Source organism: Leishmania braziliensis, chromosome 19 (assembly GCF_000002845.2).
Source record: "Leishmania braziliensis MHOM/BR/75/M2904 complete genome, chromosome 19".
NCBI lineage: Eukaryota > Euglenozoa > Kinetoplastea > Trypanosomatida > Trypanosomatidae > Leishmania > Leishmania braziliensis.
In genome coordinates this window covers 700,180-720,613 of record NC_009311.2, presented here as the reverse complement: position 1 = coordinate 720,613, position 20,434 = coordinate 700,180, and the positions used below count along the sequence as shown (strand labels likewise).

General features: G+C 57.8%; 8 protein-coding genes across 8 annotated transcripts; all 8 read right to left on the bottom strand.

Moving 5' to 3' along the window:
- Positions 1-102: 102 nt before the first annotated feature.
- Positions 103-573, bottom strand: LBRM_19_1860 (conserved hypothetical protein; the record flags this gene model as incomplete). Its single annotated transcript, XM_001564229.1, has 1 exon — positions 103-573. The coding sequence occupies one exon, from the start codon at positions 571-573 to the stop codon at positions 103-105; it is 471 nt and encodes a 156-aa protein (XP_001564279.1).
- An 892-nt stretch (positions 574-1,465) lies between these two features.
- LBRM_19_1850 (putative ATP-dependent zinc metallopeptidase) lies at positions 1,466-3,262 on the bottom strand (the record flags this gene model as incomplete). Its single annotated transcript, XM_001564228.2, has 1 exon — positions 1,466-3,262. One exon carries the CDS (start codon positions 3,260-3,262, stop codon positions 1,466-1,468), a length of 1,797 nt encoding a protein of 598 aa, XP_001564278.1.
- A 975-nt stretch (positions 3,263-4,237) lies between these two features.
- On the bottom strand, positions 4,238-5,431 carry LBRM_19_1840 (hypothetical protein, unknown function; the record flags this gene model as incomplete). The annotated part of the gene is made up of 1 exon (XM_001564227.1): positions 4,238-5,431. One exon carries the CDS (start codon positions 5,429-5,431, stop codon positions 4,238-4,240), a length of 1,194 nt encoding a protein of 397 aa, XP_001564277.1.
- An 894-nt stretch (positions 5,432-6,325) lies between these two features.
- On the bottom strand, positions 6,326-7,279 carry LBRM_19_1830 (hypothetical protein, unknown function; the record flags this gene model as incomplete). The annotated part of the gene is made up of 1 exon (XM_001564226.1): positions 6,326-7,279. The coding sequence occupies one exon, from the start codon at positions 7,277-7,279 to the stop codon at positions 6,326-6,328; it is 954 nt and encodes a 317-aa protein (XP_001564276.1).
- Positions 7,280-9,189: 1,910 nt separating this feature from the next.
- Positions 9,190-10,734, bottom strand: LBRM_19_1820 (inosine-5'-monophosphate dehydrogenase; the record flags this gene model as incomplete). The annotated part of the gene is made up of 1 exon (XM_001564225.1): positions 9,190-10,734. One exon carries the CDS (start codon positions 10,732-10,734, stop codon positions 9,190-9,192), a length of 1,545 nt encoding a protein of 514 aa, XP_001564275.1.
- Positions 10,735-12,160: 1,426 nt separating this feature from the next.
- LBRM_19_1810 (conserved hypothetical protein) lies at positions 12,161-13,336 on the bottom strand (the record flags this gene model as incomplete). The annotated part of the gene is made up of 1 exon (XM_001564224.1): positions 12,161-13,336. The coding sequence occupies one exon, from the start codon at positions 13,334-13,336 to the stop codon at positions 12,161-12,163; it is 1,176 nt and encodes a 391-aa protein (XP_001564274.1).
- A 1,001-nt stretch (positions 13,337-14,337) lies between these two features.
- Positions 14,338-16,935, bottom strand: LBRM_19_1800 (choline/Carnitine o-acyltransferase-like protein; the record flags this gene model as incomplete). Its single annotated transcript, XM_001564223.1, has 1 exon — positions 14,338-16,935. One exon carries the CDS (start codon positions 16,933-16,935, stop codon positions 14,338-14,340), a length of 2,598 nt encoding a protein of 865 aa, XP_001564273.1.
- A 1,322-nt stretch (positions 16,936-18,257) lies between these two features.
- Positions 18,258-19,556, bottom strand: LBRM_19_1790 (peptidylprolyl isomerase-like protein; the record flags this gene model as incomplete). Its single annotated transcript, XM_001564222.1, has 1 exon — positions 18,258-19,556. One exon carries the CDS (start codon positions 19,554-19,556, stop codon positions 18,258-18,260), a length of 1,299 nt encoding a protein of 432 aa, XP_001564272.1.
- Between the last annotated feature and the right edge of the window lie 878 nt (positions 19,557-20,434).

Below are 20,434 nucleotides of genomic sequence, written 5' to 3'. Positions count from 1 at the left end.
AACGACGTCGCCAGCTTCGCTATTCAGGTCAGAGTACCGTTGCGCGTCAGTGACTGGAACACACAGCTCTGTGTGCACTCTCCTGTCGAGTCGACTCACCCGCTATTTCTTGCTTTTTGGCTGGGGGACGGGATTATATGCAGCGATAATTTCCTCCACGGTGGAGAGATGTGGCCGCTTCGGTGCCCTTTCCTTGATTAGTGTGGCTACACGTCGGAGGAGCTCTTGTTTAGTGTCGATGCTGTCCATCACAGCGCTGCGCTGCTGCGTGTCAAAGTCGCTCTTCTTGATGTAGTGCTCGTCCACCGGTGTCTTGATGGAGACCCTAATGCACCCGCGCGGTACCACTGGAAACTTCGCGGTGCTCTGACTCCGCGGGTACGAGCGGGCCGGGTCTACAATGACATCCTTGTAGCCCAAGACCCTAAGTGCATGAAGGATCTCGTCGATCGTCGGGTGCTCGACTCCCTGCGACTTAGTCAGTCGCCGACCTTCGCTGGGTGTCAGGTTGGAGTCGAGGTACTGCGGGTAGATGGTCTGGTACGCCTTCTTGTCGTAGGAGCGCGGCGGCATCTGGGAAAGCCCGGTACGTGGCTGCTGAATCGCCACTACGATAAATACAAATAAGAGGAAGGGGAAGGATGAACGGAGACGGAGGCGATAAAGTGCGCCACGGTGTAGAGTTGAGGGAGGAAAGGGAAGCAAATAAGTGAGGGAGAAGAAGCGCGTGTACGAATGTGCACAAAGGCTAGAGCGGCAGTGGCGCACCTACGGCACCCTGCGGGGTTCGTGGAGCACACACACACACACACACACACACACACAACAGGGGAGAGAAAAGGGGGAACCAGACAGTTGAAGCTGCGAGTACACAGCTGGAAGGGCATCGCGTGCCAGATTTCTCTCTGTTTCGCTGTTTCACGACGCTGACGCGCGCGAGAGACTATTGAGAAGACAGGGAGGGTGCGGGAAGCAGGGAGCTGACTACAGCCCAATATGCGCCTCTCCACATGGTGAGACGCAGTCGCCCAGATGACACTGCACAGCAATGGCACTTAAAGAGCCTGAGCAATCACCCGCACAGATGAGCAACAGTGACAGCTTTCGGCTACGCCGCCCTGCGCAGGACAGAACACACACCCGCACGCGCACAACGCAGCGGGGATGCTCACAAGTCCGTCCTAGGCATGCAGCGGATGCTGATGTACGCTAATTATCCCCCGCCTCCTCCCGCAAAGTGCAGGGACAATTACATCTCCGTCTATGCGTGAGTTGGCCGCACTGCAGAGAGCCTGTCGCTATTAGTCCACATTTCGTGCATCCATACACACTAGCAATAGTCGCTCAGCACCGGGGAGGGAGATCAGCAGATACGGGGGGAGAAACGAAAGGGCGATTAAAGAAAAGCAACCAGAAGGCGCACCTCTGCGCGTGTGTGTTGACATCGCCTATCCCTCGCCCTACCCTACGCAGCAGAAACGATGGCAGACATCGCCTCTCTCGTGGTATGGCGTTGCAGCGCTGCGGCTTCAGACGCGTCGACGAAGCGGCGAAGCGCCGCACGCGTCTGCTTCGAAACAGCGGAGCTCGTTCCGGGGCGCGGTCCCACAATTGCCTCGATGTCCTCACGCAGCAGCTCCTTCTTCTCGAAGAGCGAATCCGCCAGTTTTCGCAGTACTGCATCGTGTGACTGCAAGAGCGCCTTCACGTGATCAGACGCCGCAGCGACCAGCCGGGCCGCCTCCTCCTCCGCCGTCTTATGCGCCGCCTCTGAGTGTTTTTGGTGCATACGGCCCTCACTGAGTCGCTGCGGCTCGTACGAGAGGAGGCCGACCTGGCGAGACATGCCAAACGCGAGGAACTCACGAATGGCCGTCTGGGTCGCCCGCTGGTAGTCGTCCTGTGCACCAGTGGTGAGGGACTCGTGCTGCGTCATCTCCGCCAGCCGCCCACCCAACATGACGCAAATGTCCGTGAAGAGCGAAAACTCAGTCGGCATGTCCAACACCTCGCGGCCAACCTGCTGGGTGAAGCCTCCGGCGGGGCCGCGCGGCGTGATGGAGATCTTGACGACGTCTGTCTGCTCCGGCAGCAGCCACGCCACAAGTGCGTGGCCGCTTTCATGCAGTGCGACCCTTCTCGCAGCATCATCGCTCATGCGGTTGCGGTGCTTCTTGCCGATGAGTACATCGTCAATCGCGGGGAGGAGGTCTATGGCGGTGACGGCGGCTCTGTCTTTGATGGCGGCGCTGAGAGCACCCTCGTTGACGATGGCTGCGATGGTAGCTGGAGACACGCCAGGAGTTAACTCCGCCAGCTTCTTCGAGAGCGTCATGGCATCTTCACAGGTGACACGGCTAAGGTAGTGGTTGAAGAGGTCCTGGCGAGCCTGCTTGTCCGGCATCGGGAGCTCGACCTTGCGGTCAAAGCGGCCCTCGCGCAACAGCGCCTTGTCTATGCTGTCCACAAAGTTCGTAGCCGCGAACACAACGACCGCCTCATTCAACTGCAGTCCGTCCAACTCGGACAGAAGCTGATTGATAGTACGATTCTCCTCGCTACTGAGACCCATCGCACCGCTCCCGCTGCTGCGCGAACCGACGGCGTCGATCTCGTCAATGAAGATGACCGATGGGGCGTCTTTCTTGGCCGCCTCGAAGAGTTCACGTACCCGCCTTGGTCCAGAGCCGGCGTACACCTCGATGAAGTCAGCGCCGCTGCAGCTGTAGAAGGGAACGTTCGCCTCACCAGCCACCGCTTTCGCGAGCAGCGTCTTGCCGGTACCAGGCACCCCTGTGAGAATACAACCCTTCGGCAGGCGCCCGCCAAGCCGGGTGAAGACGTGCGGGGTCTTTAGGAAGTTGACGTACTGCTGGACCTCCGCCAGTGCCTCTGGCACGCCGATGACGTCGCTAAACTTAGTGTCCTTCACTGACACTTTGAAGTCCTTCTCACCCATTGGGTTCATGGTCTGCCGCATCACCTTCTGCATCTCGCTGAAGAAGCTCCCATCCTTCGGCGTGGCGCCTGACGCCGCCTGAGTGGCAAGGCGCGCGCGTCGATGCATCACTAATGCAATTATGAGCGCCACCGGGAGTGCCATTACAGCAGCACTGCCAATGGCCTGACCTACGGTCGGGTCATGGTTGACCACCTTGCGGCGCTTCTCTGCGTCAAAGAAGCCTCGGAAGTAGGAGGGCCTCTTTGCCTCCGCCGCCCCCTCCTCGCCATTGTTGAGCGCCTCCCGTTGCAGAGGATCCATTCTCAAGAGGGATGGAAAACTACGCAGATGAGCCTGAGTCAGTCCTATCACCGTCAAACCGCGCAGCCGCCTGACACTCCGTAAGAGAGAGAGCGCGCGCACGAAGCCCAGCAGTCGGTACGTGCGGCGACAACAGTACGCATGCGTGCACAGCTACGCCAAAAGAGAAGGGCCTCGTTGATGCAACAAGAAAAGAGGTGCTGGAGAGAGCAAAGTAGAGGACAATGAGAAACCTGACGACTCTGCGGCTGCAACCCGCCTCGATGTTGCAGCTGTCGCCGTAATGGAGTAGTACTTGTGAAGTCGAGTACGTGTACCTTCGTGTCACCACACTGGAGAGAAAGAGGTGTCACCCGGAGCAGCAATCACGCAACGAGATGGGTGAGAAACAGAGAGAGAGAGAGACGCAAGAGAAGGCACGGGTAATACAGTGCATAGGCACTGAAGAAGTGCGTCGTGCTGGAGGTGAAGGGGCTCTGGTGCACCGCCACCGCGAAACAAGGCGACGAAAGTGAGGAGCTGAAAGCAAGCGCCGAGTGGGATACGCACATAAGGAGCGGTACGGAGGAAGTACCCACAAGGGGGGGAGCACATGTGACCCGCGTGACCTTTCTTCAACCGCTGTCCCGCACTTCCACTTGCACCTTTCGATGCCTCTGGCACACGAACAGACGCCAGTCAAGGTGAAGAGAGGAAGAGAGGAATACGCCATCTCGGCGCGTGCTGCTGCAGAGAGGATGGCGCTCTCTTTTGCACCTGGTTTGCATTCACTTTTGGGGGAGGAAACAACGGCATGTAGCAGTAGGCTAGAAAGATGACGGATTGCGAGCGACGTGCAGCAGAGCGCGCGCGCATACACCATCGAGGGTGAAGAAGAGGCGTCAAAGGAGGGGAGTCTGAGGGAGTATGCAAGAGACGACAACGTGTGCAGAAATTTAGAAGAATGCGATAGAGAGGCTGCCATAGTGTCGCAGCTCACATGCTGGACGCTTTTTGAATCGTCATGGTGACAGTGCGCGTCTCCTGAGCGGCACACCGGGTTGTCCGGAATGTGAGTGGGACACCTTGACCTGTTCGGAGTGCAACGCGATCAACAAGGCTGCACAGGCGTTGAAGCGCCTCCGCTGCCAATGGGCGTGAGGAGGGCAAAATCTTCTGCCATCCAACCGCGACGTGCAGCGACTGGCACAGCAGATGGGACGGCAGAAGGGAAAACGGTGCTGCCTCACAGAAATCATCAGACTGGTGTACACTGGCGACGTGCATGGGGACGGCTCCTGAGGTGTTGGTGGTATTACAACAGACACTGTCAGTCTCGTCACGCACTGCCTCTGCACGCGGCAGTCCATCTGGGTAACACACAGCGATCCAGCACTCCGCCGGCGCAGACCTGTCATTCCGTGAAGCAAAGGATTCCATCAGAGACGACAAGCCACCCACCAAAAAAGGCGTCAGTCGACGTGCGTGCCGCTGCGCAGCCGCTGCGCATTGAGCAGCGGAGACCTCTCGTGGGGACACCAGAGACCAGGACGCATCCGTTGCCAAGACCCCTCGAGGCGCCGCCGAAAAAGAGGAAGGTGCGACCCGACGAAAGAGAGGGAAGCGGCCGGAGATGGCTTGTATACGGCAGCGTGGCAGCCCACAGAGCAAGGTCACCGCCTCGCGCGTCACGAAGGTGTCCGGGACGGGGCCCACATCGCTGTCTCCGTAATCACACTCCCCGATGGATGCAAAGTGTCCCTGGCAAAGCACAAGATCCCGTAGCCGCAATGGAAGCTCCACCTGCCATGGCACCACAGTGAGGACAACAGGGACAACGTTCCACAGAACACTTACGCCCTCTTCTCCACAGTTGTAGGCCACGTCGCTCTGCTGGCTGCGCAGAACGCCAATGCCCCACCACGTTAGGCGATGTGCCCGCATGCCATCTGTGCGTTGCTCACTGGAATTATCCAAGAGGAGCAACGAGAGAGCCTCTAGTGCAGTGCATGCCGCAGCCTCCTCACGGAGCGCGACGCACGCCTGTGGATCTATAACCACTACGCCATCGCAGCTCCTCAGCTCCTCCGCCAGCTGGTACATGCAATCTCCAATTAAGGGCATAGAATGGGCTCGCCGCCTTTTCGTCTGGCAGGCCTGGGCATCAATGTGACTTGTGCGCTTCACCATTGCCCTTCCCTCTTCATGTGACACTCGGAAGAAGGGACTAGAGGACGACAACAGTGAAAGCAACTCACCGTGTGACGGACAGTGTCTAATACTCTGAAAATAGACGCGTTGAGGTGTCTGTGTGGGTGGGGTGTTGGCAGGCGGATACGAGTGCGTCTCGGCGTATGCACACTCGTCACAGTGGGTGGAGTCAGTTACATGAAAAGATGGAAAGGGAGTCGATAAAGTGGTCAATATGTCAACTTGGTGTCGCATAGACATCGTTGAATGAGAACAGCATGGAGACGGAGAGCTTCTCCCTTGGGGACTACGCATCACGGGTGCAGGCGTGACAACGCCTCGGTAGAGGCGAAAGACCCACCGGTGTGCAGAGCGCTGGTAAATACACTGCGTGTGTACACCAATGTATAGACATGAAGGGTCCGAGGTCCAGCACAGACACACATCGACAGAGTCTGCAACAAGCAGCCAAAATGGGTCCTCTCGCAGTACCCTGTCCAGCGCCGAGGCCGCCGCCGCCACCAGACAGACGAGCAGCGAACAGTAAATCAGCGGTGCGGCAGAGCGCTAAGCAGAGAAAAGGGCCCAAGAGGCATCCACAGCTCACACCTCACGAAGAGAGCGGAGGCGTATGCGAAGAGGGGCCACGGAGGGAGAGATGGGGAGACATGGCAGAAGCATGGTGACATTCAACAAAGATTCCGCACGCACGAGAAGAAGGTGCAGGTGGTGTGCGCAACTCTGTGACTGAGGGAAGGAAAAGAGCAGAGTACCGTACTGCACAAGTCGCTCAGTAATACCCACAGACGAGGCGCAACCAGCGACGTTGCGGCCACCGACTGGCATTTTTATGTCGACGACGTCGCAGCGAAAACCCCGGAAAGTGCGGCTCCCTCACAGAAGAGAGCACAGTTCGTCCAGCGTCTTACTCACAAACAACAGCCGGTCCAGCTCCGTGTACATATTCCTGAGGTGCTGGTTGAACTCCATGATGTTGCGCGTCGAGCGCATCCATCGGTAGTGCAGAAGACGCATGGCAAAGCAGTAGACCTCACCCAGTCGCTGAATGGCAACGTCGGCGCTCGGATCAAAAATGAAGCAGCACAGCCGCAGACGTGCCGTGCTCGAGGAATATTTGGAGAGGATCGAAGCGCTAAACTGATTCAGCGATGGGTTGATGCCAAGCAGTGTCGAGAGGTACATCGTCACGTTCAGCCCTGCGGCAGCAGCCAGGAAGTCGGGGGCCACGATTGTGCTCCACAGCTGAGGATAGTTTTCCACGAGGTACACGAGCTGTAAGAGACCCAGAACGCCGGCTCCACGGAAGTCTGTAGACGGGTCAGTGCCTTGAAACCCCATCTCCTTCCACCGATCACTCACTGAGTGAGCCGTCACCGAGAAGGCCAAGTTTTCCGGCGCAAACATTACTCGGTTATGCCCGTTCCACAAGCGGCCCAGCAGCTCGGCATCGAGCCCTTCCTCTGCGGAGTACGGGCGTCCGTACTGCTCACGAATGCAAGTCAGCATTGCCTCGTGCTGGGGTAAGAGGGAGGGCACAAAGTAGCGGCTGAGCTCGTACGGCACTCGGTCCATTACCTGAAGCAACACGAACCTCGGCGCGCAGAGGAAGGAGCATTCCATCTCCTCCAGCCGATTCGCGCGCAGTTGGAGCAAGCCGACATTGGGGGTCGTGGGGGTAGTGGCGGTGGCTCTGTGGTTGAGGTCCTCGGCGTTCGTTAAGCTTGCGTGGTGCGCTGGCTGTGTGCTGTCTGAGCTGTCAGGGTATGCAGCATCCTTTGTGGCGGTGGATGAGACCGCAGAGGCTGGCGCGCCTTTGCGTTGACGCATTGGGGAACTAAAATACTAAAAAAAAAAAGAAGAAAAAGAAGGGAGAGGGGCGACGGGAGGCTGAAGGAAGCACACAGGCAACACTGTGGCTGTGCGGATGAGCAACTGAGTAGTCTCTAGTGCGTTTGTTTGGGGTCTTCGTGTTGAATGCTGCCCCTATCGCGCCCTCGGTCTGTGCGTCGAGGTGGTGGAGGTGCTACACTCAGTGCAATACGCACGCGCAACGGTCGGACCGCAAGACGATACCACACAGGCGCGATACAGGCAGACGTAGTGGAAGGAGCTTCACGGAAGAGGTTCATCTGAGGGTTGAGCAGGAGAGAGAGAGAGGGAGATAGGAACGACACACGCCTCAATGTGAGACGCATACGCCCACACGCTCGATGCAGACTCGGGTGAGATCTGCACTACTCTCTTCCGCAAGTGAGAGCAGAGAGAGTCAGCTGGCTGAACTGCGTGCGCCAGATCGATGCCTCTGCGCAAAGCATAAATGAACGCCTCGAGGCACCCCCCCCCCAACTTGTGCAACGGCGGTAAACACGCATGCACGCATATGCGCGGGTGTCCAATGGAGATGGAGATGAGAGACGTTGATCAAGATGAAAGAACGGAAGGGATTTGGGTGTTGCCAAAGCCAAAGCACGTACACTCACATGCACACGCGCACGCACCGATACATGGCCGCAGTTTAAACTGATACTGTGCCTAAAGTGTGGCGTAGTGATTTATCTCCGTCTTAGCGGCTACGTAGAGACGCTCCTTCACTCTTCGTAGGAAGGTCACACCGACAAGCACGAAGAGACACAAATGAGCCCGAAGGCGATGCTCAGCATGTGTAGGGGGGTTCGCCTCGTTTTGCATGCGTGCGCACGCATGCAAAACGAGGCGAACGAGAAACCAGAACACAAGACAACCGAGAAAAGGGGTGAAGGGGAAGAAGAGCTCCGGACACCCCAAAGAGGGCAAAACATGCGAACAATAACACTAAAGAAAAAAGAGAGGCGCACGCGTTTGCAAACACACACCTACACTGGCTAGTGGTGGTGGTGGTATGTCGATGGGGCGCCTCACCGAAGCGATACCGGGGAGGGGGGGATATGGTGTGATGTGAAAATGACGAGGGGGCGTGAGGTGTTTCCCTTGAGGCCTTTAGATCGATTAAGATTACGTTTCGATTTTCTGTTGAGGAAACGCCCTTCGTGCAAGAGCGATGCAGACCAGTCGATAGAGGGGTTCCTGGAGAAGAAAAAGTGAGACAGATCACACACAAGGAGAGGCGGGGAAACAAGAGGGAGGAAGGGAGGGGGGTACTCACTCCCCGGCGCTTGCCAACTCTGTCGATGGCGTTGGTGCTGCTGATTTGACCCCTCTTAGAGGGTGTCGCTCTCTTTCTTTCGATGCAGATGCACACCAAACGCACCGGGCAGCTCGAACGACACCCAGTCGAAGTCAACAGACATAAACATCTGCTCACCGTCCTCTCTCCACCTTTGATCACCACCACCACCCCTTCGACTTCCGCACACATGCACATCAGCAGCCCTTCTGACCCCATCTTAGAGGGTACGTTGCTGACGCCTCTCGCACGACAGGCTCACAGAACACAACAGAATGAGAGCGAAAAGCGAACGAAGAGGAGAAAGCGGAGGATGGACGCAATGAGAAATCGCGCTCGGAAGAGCGAATGGACTGAACCTCTTGGAGCTGGAGGACTGCAGGGACGCTTTTCTGCGGCCAGGGTGTGGTGCACGACACTGAGTAAGTTAGATACAACGAGGGGCCTCCCGTCATCGATCAAGGCATGTGTGTTTTCAAGTGCCAGCAGCAGCAGCAGCAGTAAGAGAAGTCCCCCGAGGACGGTGCGAGAGGGAAGGAAGGGGAAACCGAGGGAGGAGAACTGCTTACACGCCCTACATCTTGGCTGCAAACAGTTTCTTCTCGTAGCTGTGAAGCGAATGCACGCCACCCTCGCCCTGGGCTGTGACGGAGCGGCGGCTGAAAAGCACCTGACCGGCGTACAGCTTCTCTCGAATCGCGTCGAAGCTGATCTCGCCAATGTCCTGTGCGGATTGTTGAAGTCCCTTCGCGATGTAGGCAATGAGCTTCTCGGCAGAGCCCTTATCCACCACGTTGCCAGACACGCCCTGCGCCACCTGCACCACCTCGTTCTCAGAGAGATAGCGCTTGCCGGATTCCTTGCCCTGACTCATCGCCTCCAGGCTACCCATGCCGCGGTACACCTTCAGGCGCACGCCACCCTTGAAGAAGTACTCGCCGGGCGTCTCCGTCGTGCCACTCAGCATGCCGCCGAGCATCGCGCAGTTGGCGCCGATGGCGAGCGCCTTGCAGATGTCGCCGACTTGGCGTAGGCCACCATCAGCGGTACACGGAACGCCGCGGGACGCGCAGTACTGAGCCACCTTGAACACCGCCGTGCCTTGAGGGCGACCGCAAGCGAGCACCTCCTGCGTGATGCAGATGCTGCCGCTGCCCATGCCAATGCGAATACCGTCCGCGCCGGCATCAATGAGATTCTTGGCCTGATCTTGCGTCACCACGTTCCCCGCCACTACCTCGAGGTGCGGATACGTCGACTTAATCCACTTGATGAAGGCGATCTGGTAAATCGTGTTGCCCTGAGAGCTGTCCAGAACCAGCACATCAACGCCGACCTCTGCCAGCGCTGCTACGCGCCGCTTGTCCTCTGGGCGCGTTGAGGTCGCGGCAGCGCAAATGAGACGTCCACTCTTGTCCAGCGTGCTGTGGGGGTAATCACGCGCGCGGACAGCATCGCGACGGGAGCAGAGGTAGACAATCTCGTCGTTCCCGTTCACAATGGGCAGGTAGCCGTGTCGACTGCGGTTCAGCACATCCATTGCCTCTTCCAGCTGGATCGGCGCACGCTCCACCGTCATCTTATCACGTCGCGTCATGACCGCCGATACCGGGGTTTCCTTTTTTTTCACGTAGTCGATATCTTTAGTGCACACAATGCCCAGCAGCTTGCCGTGTGGGTCGCCGTTCTCCGTCACAAGGATGCCACTGATGCCCTTACCCTCTTTGATGCGGATGATCTCGCTGATGGGAGTGTTTGGCGTCACCGACTTGGGCTTGGAGATGAACCCGTTACGGTACGCCTTCACCGACTTCACCATCTCCACCTGCCGCTCCACCGTGCAGTTGTTGTGCAGTACACCGACGCCGCCCATGAGCGCCATTGTCTTGGCCATCTCGTTCTCCGTGATGGTGTCCATCGGTGACGACACGATCGGGATGTGGAGACGGATTTGCTTCGTGAACTGGCCAGAGATGTTCACATCGGCAGCGCCAAAGTCAATGAAGCCCGGCAGAATAATAAAGTCATTGTATGTCAGCCCATCGCCCTGAAACAGCTCCTCGGCAGTGCACCCATCCTTGATCACCTTGATGCGGTAGTTCGCGTTGTTTGCCGCCATTGCATCGATGTCCCCCCCCCCCAGACGCACACACAAGACGGCTGCAGGAAAGATGAATACGCCTTTGGGGAGAGGCTCAAACCGCAACGGGGAAGGCCCAGAGAAAAAGAGTGGAATATGGAGGACTTCGAAAAAAAAAAAAAACACAGAAAGGAGAAGCGAGAAAAATAAAACAAAGAGCCGCGCAGGATATCGGCGCCTCGCTACGCGAAGAAGCAGCTGAACAGGGAGAGAGGACAGGCAAAGTGAGCTGCGCATGTGAACGCGTGTGTGCGTCAGCGTGAGTGGAGGGGCAGCGGCGTAAGCATAGGTGTGAAAGCGTACGGCAGAGAGAAAAAAAAGAGCGTCAAAACGTGAGAGTAGTTGAGCGCCACTGTCTCCGTCGAAAGTGCCTGCATGCGTTCGCAGATGACAATCACCCAGAGGCGATGTCGCTTAGTCCCTTTCTCCGCCGACGCACAGCACCACAACATGCAGGGGCATTGTGACGCGACATGGTAGAGTGCGAAAAGAACGAGAAAATACGATCCACGTTCGCACACCGAGAGAGAGCGCAAGACGCCACACCATCGCTCCCTCTCTGAAAAAGGTCAGATTTGTGTAGGTCCGCATGTGGTGCAAGACTTGCCGCTGTCTGGACTTGACTGTCCGCTCCTCTTCACCTCTGCATGAGCTCCAGCGATGTCGTGCTTTTCACTGACTCTGCATGTTTTGTGTGCGCATGAGTGTTCTCTTGGATGCCCTTCCGCCACCGCCGCTGCTTCTCCGTAAGCTTAGTAGAAGTGAGCAGCGTACATTGTTCGGTACAGCCGGCGGCTCCTGCCTGTTGTGTAGTACGCGACATGCACAGGTGGGGGGAGGGGGGGTGAGGTCGTGCGCAGACTTAACAGAACAAAAAGGGGGGAGAAAAGAACGGCAGAGGACTGGGAGAGCCATGCGCAGCCCGCTGCAGTCATCTCCCACACGCGCGCCATAAATGCCACCACCGACCCGACAGCCGTCTTCTATTGAGCAACCCCCTCAAATGAGCCCACATGCTCATTACGGCGAGCAGACACGGCGTGCCATCACGGATGTCTACGTCTCTGATTCTCAGTGTGCCCCGACATCTTCACCTTTCCCTCGGCCAGCAGCCGCGCATTCTTCAGTCCCATACACAGAGAGAGAGAGAGAGACGCAGACGCAGACGCAGGTGAGTCCAGTGACACACAAAGATGTGAGAGAGGACGAAAAGGGGGGACTAAAACAAGAGGAGTGAGGAGAAGAGGGAACAACGATGTGGCCACACACACACGTACCCAATTTGTAGGGCGTTATCGGTAAGAGACAAGTCAGGAGAGGACTGCATAGCGCGCATATGCAGGCGCATGCGTATCTGGCAGTACAGTGTACTTCCACACTTCTTCCCCACTTCCTCGTCTTGTCGCTACGACAGCAAACCGAGCTTAGTGACCAGTATAACCCGAATACTCTGGTCGAAAGAGGCGCACACGGCGAGCCCCTCCTTCGAACGATTCCAGTCCATCGCGTTGATCGGCTGATCCCCGACCTTCGCCTTGTTCAGCTCCTCCACCGCACCCGCTACCCCGCGCTGCAGTCCATCCCCGTCCTTCAGAGTGCGCTCTGGCGGGTACTTGTAGAGGCACAGTGTCAGCTCGCCGCCGCCGCCACTCAAGAAGATCTCGCGATTCTGGGGCAGCGCGCGAGAGCACCAGACTGTCCCCTCGGATACACGCTCCTCTACATACGCGTAGCCCAGCTTGGGATGCAAGGTGCGCATGTCGTAGCAACGCACCCGACCTTCTAGGGACGATACGATGAGCTTATTCATGGGAATGTCGGGCCGGTCAAACTCCAAATCGCACACGCCGTTGCTCACGTGCATCTCGTGCAGCATCTTCTGCGTGCGAAGGTCGAATATTTTGATGTCACCGTTGTCGTAGCCCGCTGCGACGACGCGCTCGTCCGGGTCAAAGCTGTTCCCCAGTCGCACTGTCCAGCAGTCGCGGGCGCGAGCAGGGTCGGCAGGGTTGAGCGACACCACAGGCTTGTTAGACTGGCGAGTGTCCCACACCTTGACAGAGCCGTCTCGACTCCCTGTCGCCACTTCCGGCGGTCCCGAGTAACGTGCACCGTCGATGGCGTTGATGATGCTCTCGTGTGCGTGAGGAATGTGAAACACAGAAGCAGCTGTCACATCGCTCAGCGCATTGGAGGCGCTTGTGGGGGTTGAGCTGAGGCGGCTCAGGTCGAGAATCTGCAAGCTGCCGGCAAAGTCGCCACACGCCATCTGACTCGCCGCCGCACCAGCAGCGCTGCCGCTGCTGCTGAAGGAAACGTTGTGCCCAAACGTGCAGCATTTGAGAGGGTGAGGAAGCCGCACCTCGGCCGTCGGCTGCACATCACCGTGGTGCAGTTGATAAAGAGAGAGAGCGCCGTGGTTGTTTGGGTACTGGCCGACCACCGCGAAGGACGCCGTCTGTGGTACCCACTTGACGTCAAACGCTGTGTAGAGCAAACTTTTCTTGACGTGCTGAATGATCTGCTGGCGGCTAAACCGCCTCACGTCGCCTCCAGAACTGGAGGACCCGGAGGTGGACATTGATGACGTGCCGCGTGCACTCAAAGCGAGTGGCTTGACCCCCCCCCCTCCTCTCCCGCTCGTGTGGCAGCTGCAGCGACAATGCAAAAGACTCGTAAGTGCAACTCCTGTAGCCTCAGCCGAGTTGTGAATGAACCGCGCTTTGGACAACAGCTGACGTTATCCAGCAGCGCTGGACGCGATACAGAGGAGAATTGGAGAAGCCTTTTGCACTTTTCAAGCCTATTCGAGCTCGTGTGTACTCGAAAAATGTGCGCTGTCAGCAAAGCAGCGGGTTATATGATGGTGGCAGTGGTGGTGGTGGTGCTCCTGCACAGCGGTGCAGTGTGCAAGCAAGGAAGAGAGAGAGGAGAAGTTACGGCGGGTGCCTCTCTCTGTGTGTCCGAGAGTGACTTCTTAGGCCATTCAGTTGGTATTCTGACTGGGTCCATGAGACTAGAGAGGGGTATGAGGTGCACGATTGCCCCCTCCTCTGCTGCTTTCACTTTCCTTCACCCCAAAAGAGACCAGTAGGAAGAAGGCCACCAGCGCAACCCGTTCTCTTTTAATCTCACTGAAGGAGCGAGTGTGCAGTCTTGGAGACAGGTGAGGGTACAGCACAACGGAGTGGCACGCGAGAGAGAGAGAGAGGGGGGTCTCTCAATCTCCCCATGTCGCTACGCCTCTCCCTCTACTTCCCCACGCACCCGCACATCCCGACTGCGCTTCGGGGGTGCACATGCGCTACATTTCGCACTATGTCGTCTCTTCTTGGCGCCTATTTCGTCTCGCCGTCTTCGTTAAGCGAAGTAGGCGCCAACGGCGCAAGCGGGGGACATCGGCCCATAGACAACGGAGATCGAACACACAGAATAGCGAGCAAAGGGGGGACGATAACGCAGGCAAAGTCACTTCCCTGTCTCTTTCTTTCCTACACGCCAACTACGGACTTTTCGCTACGAGAAATGAAGCCCTGAAAGTCGAGCGCCACCACAAGTTTGCTGCGGTACCCACACCCTTTCTCATCGGGGCGCTGAGGCGTCGCGAGGAGACGCGCTGAGGTCTCCCAGCATGTTGAGGGCCCTCGTTATGTGATTGCCTAGGGCACGTGAGGACGTGGTGTCGCAGTTCTTGTAGCACGTGATGGTGACGTAGAGCACCTCGTTGGCACAGAAGCAGTAGGAGACGCCGTAGCCGTCGAGGGAGACCGGGCCAAAGCCGAACCCGGGCGTCTCGTGATACCAGTTGCCGCCATCTGCAGGGTGGAGGCGATCGAGCAAGTTGCGTTGCTGCGCCTGCGCGCTGCTCACTTTCCACTTGGTCTTGCGAAGGGCAGCGGTGAGGAAGTCGGAAGGCGTTCCCTGGCTAGCGCTCGCCATGAACAGCGCGAAGAGGTGTCTGTCCACGCCGCCTCCTGCCACAGCCTCCTGCACGGAGCGCTGGTGATTGGCGCAGGCGTCGACCAACAGTGCCCGTTTCACCTCTGCAGACATGGTGTCATCCTCGCCTCCAGTGGCGGCCATCGCCTTCACAAAGGTGGCACTCACATCAGTGACGCTGCGCACCGCCTCCGTCCTACCCTTCGCAAACATGTTCTGCGGAACAGACTCGTACACGAGGCTGATGTGCCCTCCCTGATCAATGTAGTGGGCGAGCTGAATGGCCATTTGGACCCACGCGTCAGGGCTGCAGCCCAGGCTCTTGGGTATTTCACGGCCGTACCTGCTGTACCGCACGACGTGAAGGTCTACCTGTGAGCTGAGGTTGAAGAGAAACTCGGTGTGCGCCTGGCGAATAGCAGCCGCCAGCCTTTTGTGGATGGTGAAGCGCAGCCTTTTCGGGCACAACGGGCTGTCGACGTCGGGAGCGCGGAACGGCTTGGCACGGCGCTTGTCCTCAGGCAGCTTCTTGGCGTGCCCGGTCTTCGTGTCGTACCAGAGCTCGGCAGCCTCCTCCTGCGCAGACACGTGTTCAAAGAACCCGAGAAACGTGGACATGTCGCTCCACGAGTGCTCAACGTGCAGGCCAACTTGCCCGTCAGAGCGAACGACGAGATTGAAGCTCTTGTCGCACCACAGGTTGGAGCCGGTGCCGCAGAGATAGTGGATACAGTCCATGGATAGTCGCTTGACGTCCTCCACGGCTAAGCTCGCCTTCGATGTGCCTGTTGTCCCGCATCGCTCATCGAAGCTGACCACGAATATTGCCTTCTCGATTACGCGCAAAGGGCTGTTGTTGTTGGAGTCGTGAAGTAGGTAGCTGTTGCGCACGTCGGCCCACTGTGCGCGGGGTGCAGTAGTCAGGGCAGGCAGCAGCGCCTCCACTAAACGGTACGTGCGCTTCTTCCCGAGCGTCTCCAGCGTGTCCTCCGCGTCGTCCTCCTCGGACTCGTCGCGGCCGGTGCTCACCTCCTCCTCCACCTCCACGAGCAGCTGGTGCAGCACCACCTCCAGCTGATGCGGAGTGAGCTGGCGACCTGTCTGCGGGTCCATGACCGGCATTTGATAAATGCGGCCGCGGTGCAGAATGACGAGGTAGCCGTTCTCCCGCTCCCCGTGGTGCTCGAGGATGTCTACTTCGCGCCCAGGAATGCGAGTTGTGTTGAATGCCATCGAGTACTGGTCCATGGACAGAGGCACGCAGTGGCGGGGGCCAGTGAAGTTGGGGCACAACGTACGGCACTCAATGCGGCCCTTGAGCTGCGTCAGCAGGTAAATAAGCACAGCAGCGCGCGCCTCGGGGAGAGTGGTGGGCAGGTGCGTCGCGAAAGGAACGGTGTAGAAGTTCGAGTGCAAGCACAGCGAGTCACGCGCGGCGAGGAAGACGTTGCGGGTCCACAACTCAGACATGTAGTTGTGGCCCATCACATGCTGCAGTCGCAGGTGCATCTGCAGTGATGGGCCTTCGTTGAGCAAGAAAGACTCAGCGGATCGACGCAGCTCCAACCACTCGTTGACGTCGCTGTCGCTTTGATGGTAAATGGCCCGCATGCCAGACAGGTACCCGTTCACCGTCTGTTGCAGCGAGGGCAGCGGTATACTGGGAAGGCAGCGCCCGTACACCCGTGTCTTCGGAATGGATGGGCGAGTAAAGAAGGCGCGCACGACCAGCGACCACAGGCGCGTGCGCCACGACGGCATTTGGGGGTTTCTCTCCAGCATCCATCCCTTGTACTGTAGCAGCCTGCGTAAAGCAAAGCGGTGCAGCACTGTCGCAGCGGCGAGCGTGACAGCCCACGCCTTTGCACAGAGTACGGGTGCCTGCAAGGTCGGAGGAAGGTGCCGCGAGAGCGGTGACACGATGGAGTCAAAGTAGCGCAGCCACGTGCTGGCTGGGTTGGTGTGCACCCAGGAGGTCTGGGGTACATACCACACCCACACGCACGACCCGGCAGCGCAGGCGACAACACACGAGAAGGGGATGGGGTACACCATGGCCGAGACTTTGTCGATGTTGTCCATGATGGAGCGGTGCATCCCACGCCAAATATACCGTATGGGTGGGACGTGAACATCCAGGCCGTTGCTCGTCCACGAAACGCGCATCTGCATCACAGACGATCCCGCGTCCCTCGTCTGATTCACCGGGTGCGGCTGCTGACTCAAGAACGCCTCTGACATGATGAGACCCAACTTGTTCGTGGGCGACAGCGTGTGTATATGCTTGAGTGCGCAGAGGAATGAAAGAGGGTCGACTGCGAGCGCGTCGCTTGCCTCGAATGAGGGAAAAAGGGAGAGGGAGGTGTAAGTGAAGAAGTGACGAAGCCAACCCACCTCCGTACTGGAATGTATGGGTGTGCGTGTGGGTAGGGGTAGGGGAACAGGGCCGGCAAGGCAGCGAGGGGATGAAGAAGGTGAAGAGCAGATGCAGTCATGGTGTAGACTCACAGAAAAGGGAGCCACGTCTTCCCATGCTGCACCCCCCCCCGCAAAAAAAAAAACGCCACACTCACCCGTCTAACCCTATTCGAAACAAGACGTGCCCACACGTGTCTGCCGACATGGCCCCGACAACAAGCGAGGGAAGCGATAGAAGCGAGAGAAGCGAGAGAAGCGAGAGGGGGGAAACAGGATAGGGGACACCTCTTCAGCACCACTGATGGAACTCCCAAACTCCTCCTCTACCTAACCGCGAGCAAGGTCTGAGAAAGAGAAGGACCGCACCTCGGCGTCGTCCAGCTCTCTACAAGTTAGAACTCGAGGCACACTGCACCCGCCCTGCTTTTATTATTCTTTGCAGAATAACTCTTCGCTGCACTGATGATCCTCGGCCACCTCACCCTGGTGCCAGGGTCCCGTACCTCAGTGTGTGGGGGGAACCCATGCAGTCCGAAGCCTTCTCGTCCGGTACGGCTGTGCTGGACTGCTTGACATCGGCGGAGAGGTCTGGGTTGGCGCTCTGCGGAAGAAACCCGTGGTCATTCTGACGCCTGTACTATATCTCACTACGCATCCTGTCGATTAGTTCAACAAACACTGACGCGCCAGCCCACCGTTTCTCTGCCTTTTGCTGCGTTGCGGTGATGTCGAGCGTAATCGTGGAGCCCAGCCTGCGCTGCAGGCGGTGAAGTTGCAGTGGGCCTGAACGGCGCCAAAACAGTGTGGGTTGGGCCAGTTCCGTGACACCACCGCAGTGCAGCAGCGACAGGTGAATTGAGGTTGCGTGTGTGCGTCTACTTGTTGGCTTGCTCGTGGTAGAACGACATGCTGAAGAAAAATAATAAGCTTTTTCTCTGACGCTATCGCAACTGCGCCAAGCGCACAGGTCAGACTCAGAGGGAAAAGTAGAAGAAAAAACGTGAAAAAATAAGGGAGGAAGAGGGGGGAGGAAAGCGACCGTCGTACGCTGCAGGAAAAAGTGTGGAAAGGGGGGGAGGGGAGGATTGAAAGAGAGAGAGAGAGACGGGGAGTCTGTGTTTACCAGGAAGATGCCTGTAAGCCACCTAGGAGAACATCTTCTTGAACATAGACTTCTGCTTTTGGTCAAAGGCCCGCTGCTCCTGCTTAAGGTGCGCCTTCAAGCTCACCGCGTCCGCGTTGCCAGGTTCGATAGTGAGAATACTATCCACACACTTTATAGCCTCTTCCCACTCCTGCAGGCCGTCCTGCGCCTTCGCCAAACGAAAGAGTGCTTTGGTGTTGTTGGCGTCCAGGCCCAGCACCTTCCTCGAGAACTCAGCAGAATCCGTGTGCTTGTTGCGCATCAGCAGCACCTGCGCGAGGTTCCCCATCACGCTGATGCGCACACGATGGCATTCCGGCTTAACGGCGTCATCGAATCCGTAGTCCTCTCCAATGAACTCCATCGCGCGACGGTAGAAACGCTCCGCCAGGTCCAGCTTGCCAGCCTTGAATGCATCGTTTCCGCTGTTCTTGCGCTTCTCCCCCTCGGCAATCTTGGCTTCTCCAGTGAAGTCGTATGTCTTGACACGGCTCAGCTCGCTGATCTCGACTACGTACGTGACATCTCCGTGGCCACGATCGGCGCTGGACGGGATGGCAAACTCCGGCACAGCGTCGCAGATTAGGTCACTGCGCACTCGGCACGCCGCCGCCTCCTGTTTGCGCATCTTATACAGGAACGCCTCCAGCTGCGGAGGCAGCGATGTGACGCCGACGACAACATTCCAGTCAGACATCACCTTCACCGGTGTGTGCTTCTCCTTGTTCGCCGGATCGAAATCGCCCACGTAGATGTAAAGGTCCATCGTCACGGACGACTCGAAGTCCGGGTTCTCATAGTCGATGCCATCCTTCAACACACTCATCATGAGGGACTTGTCCTTCGTTGCGGAGATGTCCACCTCGCGCGTCCAATGGAACAGCTCAACCTCAAAGAGAAGCGTGGCGTTGGCAGGAATGGACGGGGGGCTACCAGCAGCGCCGTAAGCGTACTCTGGCGAGCACTTCAACAACGCCTTCTCACCAATCCGCATGGTCGCCACACCCTTATCCCAGCCCTTGATGACCTGGCCGCGGCCAAGGGTAAACTCAAAGTAGTCGCCCCTGTCGCGGCTGCTGTCAAACTTGGTGCCGTCCAGCAACGTGCCGACGTAGTGGACCGTTACCTTGGCCCCCTTCACAGGCTGCGAGCCAGCACCCTCCACCAGCACTGTCTTGTAAAGACCGCCATCCGTCCCGGGCACCTCCACCTCCTCATTAAGAGGATACAGTACCTCCATCGGCGGCTGGCTGTCGTCACTCGCGGTGCTGGCAGCGCTGTCCGTCAATTGGTCTGACATGGTTAAAGAGTGTTTGCTGATCGTATGTGTGTTTTTTGTTTTTCTCCTGTTCGTTCGCTCGTTCCTTCTTTGAGGCGATGGGAAGACGCAAAAAAAAAAAACGCGGCGGCGAGGCCTGAGCGCCGCGGCTGCGTCAGTGCGAATAGAGAAAGTAGGAAGGGACAAATGGAAAAAGAGATGAAAACGAGCACCTCAGTGACGCGCCCTCGCTTTCCGCTTGCCTTTCAACTGTGTGGCACAAAGAAGAACTGAAAACAGGCCCTTGTAACCTATTACGCTGTGATGGAGCACGTGTATGCGCTTGTGTACCTGTTAGGGTGAGTGGTGGTGTGTACGTATGCGTGTTGGTCTGTGTAACTCGACAAGGTTGGGCAGACACAGGGGAAAGTAGAGGCCGAAACGAGGGGTAAGAAAGTGTCGCGATGCGCACTGACAGAGAGAGATCAGGGCACGGAGAGGAGAGAAAATAATAAAAAGACGATGCGTGCCTCGGTCCAACGCGACGAGCTCTAGTCTTTCTAAAACCGGTGCCTCCGCAGCTCCCCCCACCCCCCTCCCCGTGAATCCCACCTTCACCGCACGAAGTGTAGCTAGCTCTCCCTTCACCTTTCATCAATCCAGGAGGCCACCATGCGGCACTCTGACACTGTCGCTCCCTGACGTCTTTCTTAATCGCAGTGACAACGCTTCAACGTCTGTAATCACTCAAGTACATGTGCAGCTCCCCTCCTCCCTCCCTCCCTCCCCCCCCTCCGGCGCCGCCGATGCCTCTCCTCTTCGCATGGCGGCTGGTAACTTAAATGAGCAGAGAAGTGCCGAACGGGGGAAGTGATGTAATCGGTGAGGTGAAAAGCAAAGAAGATCATCTGCACAGCGAC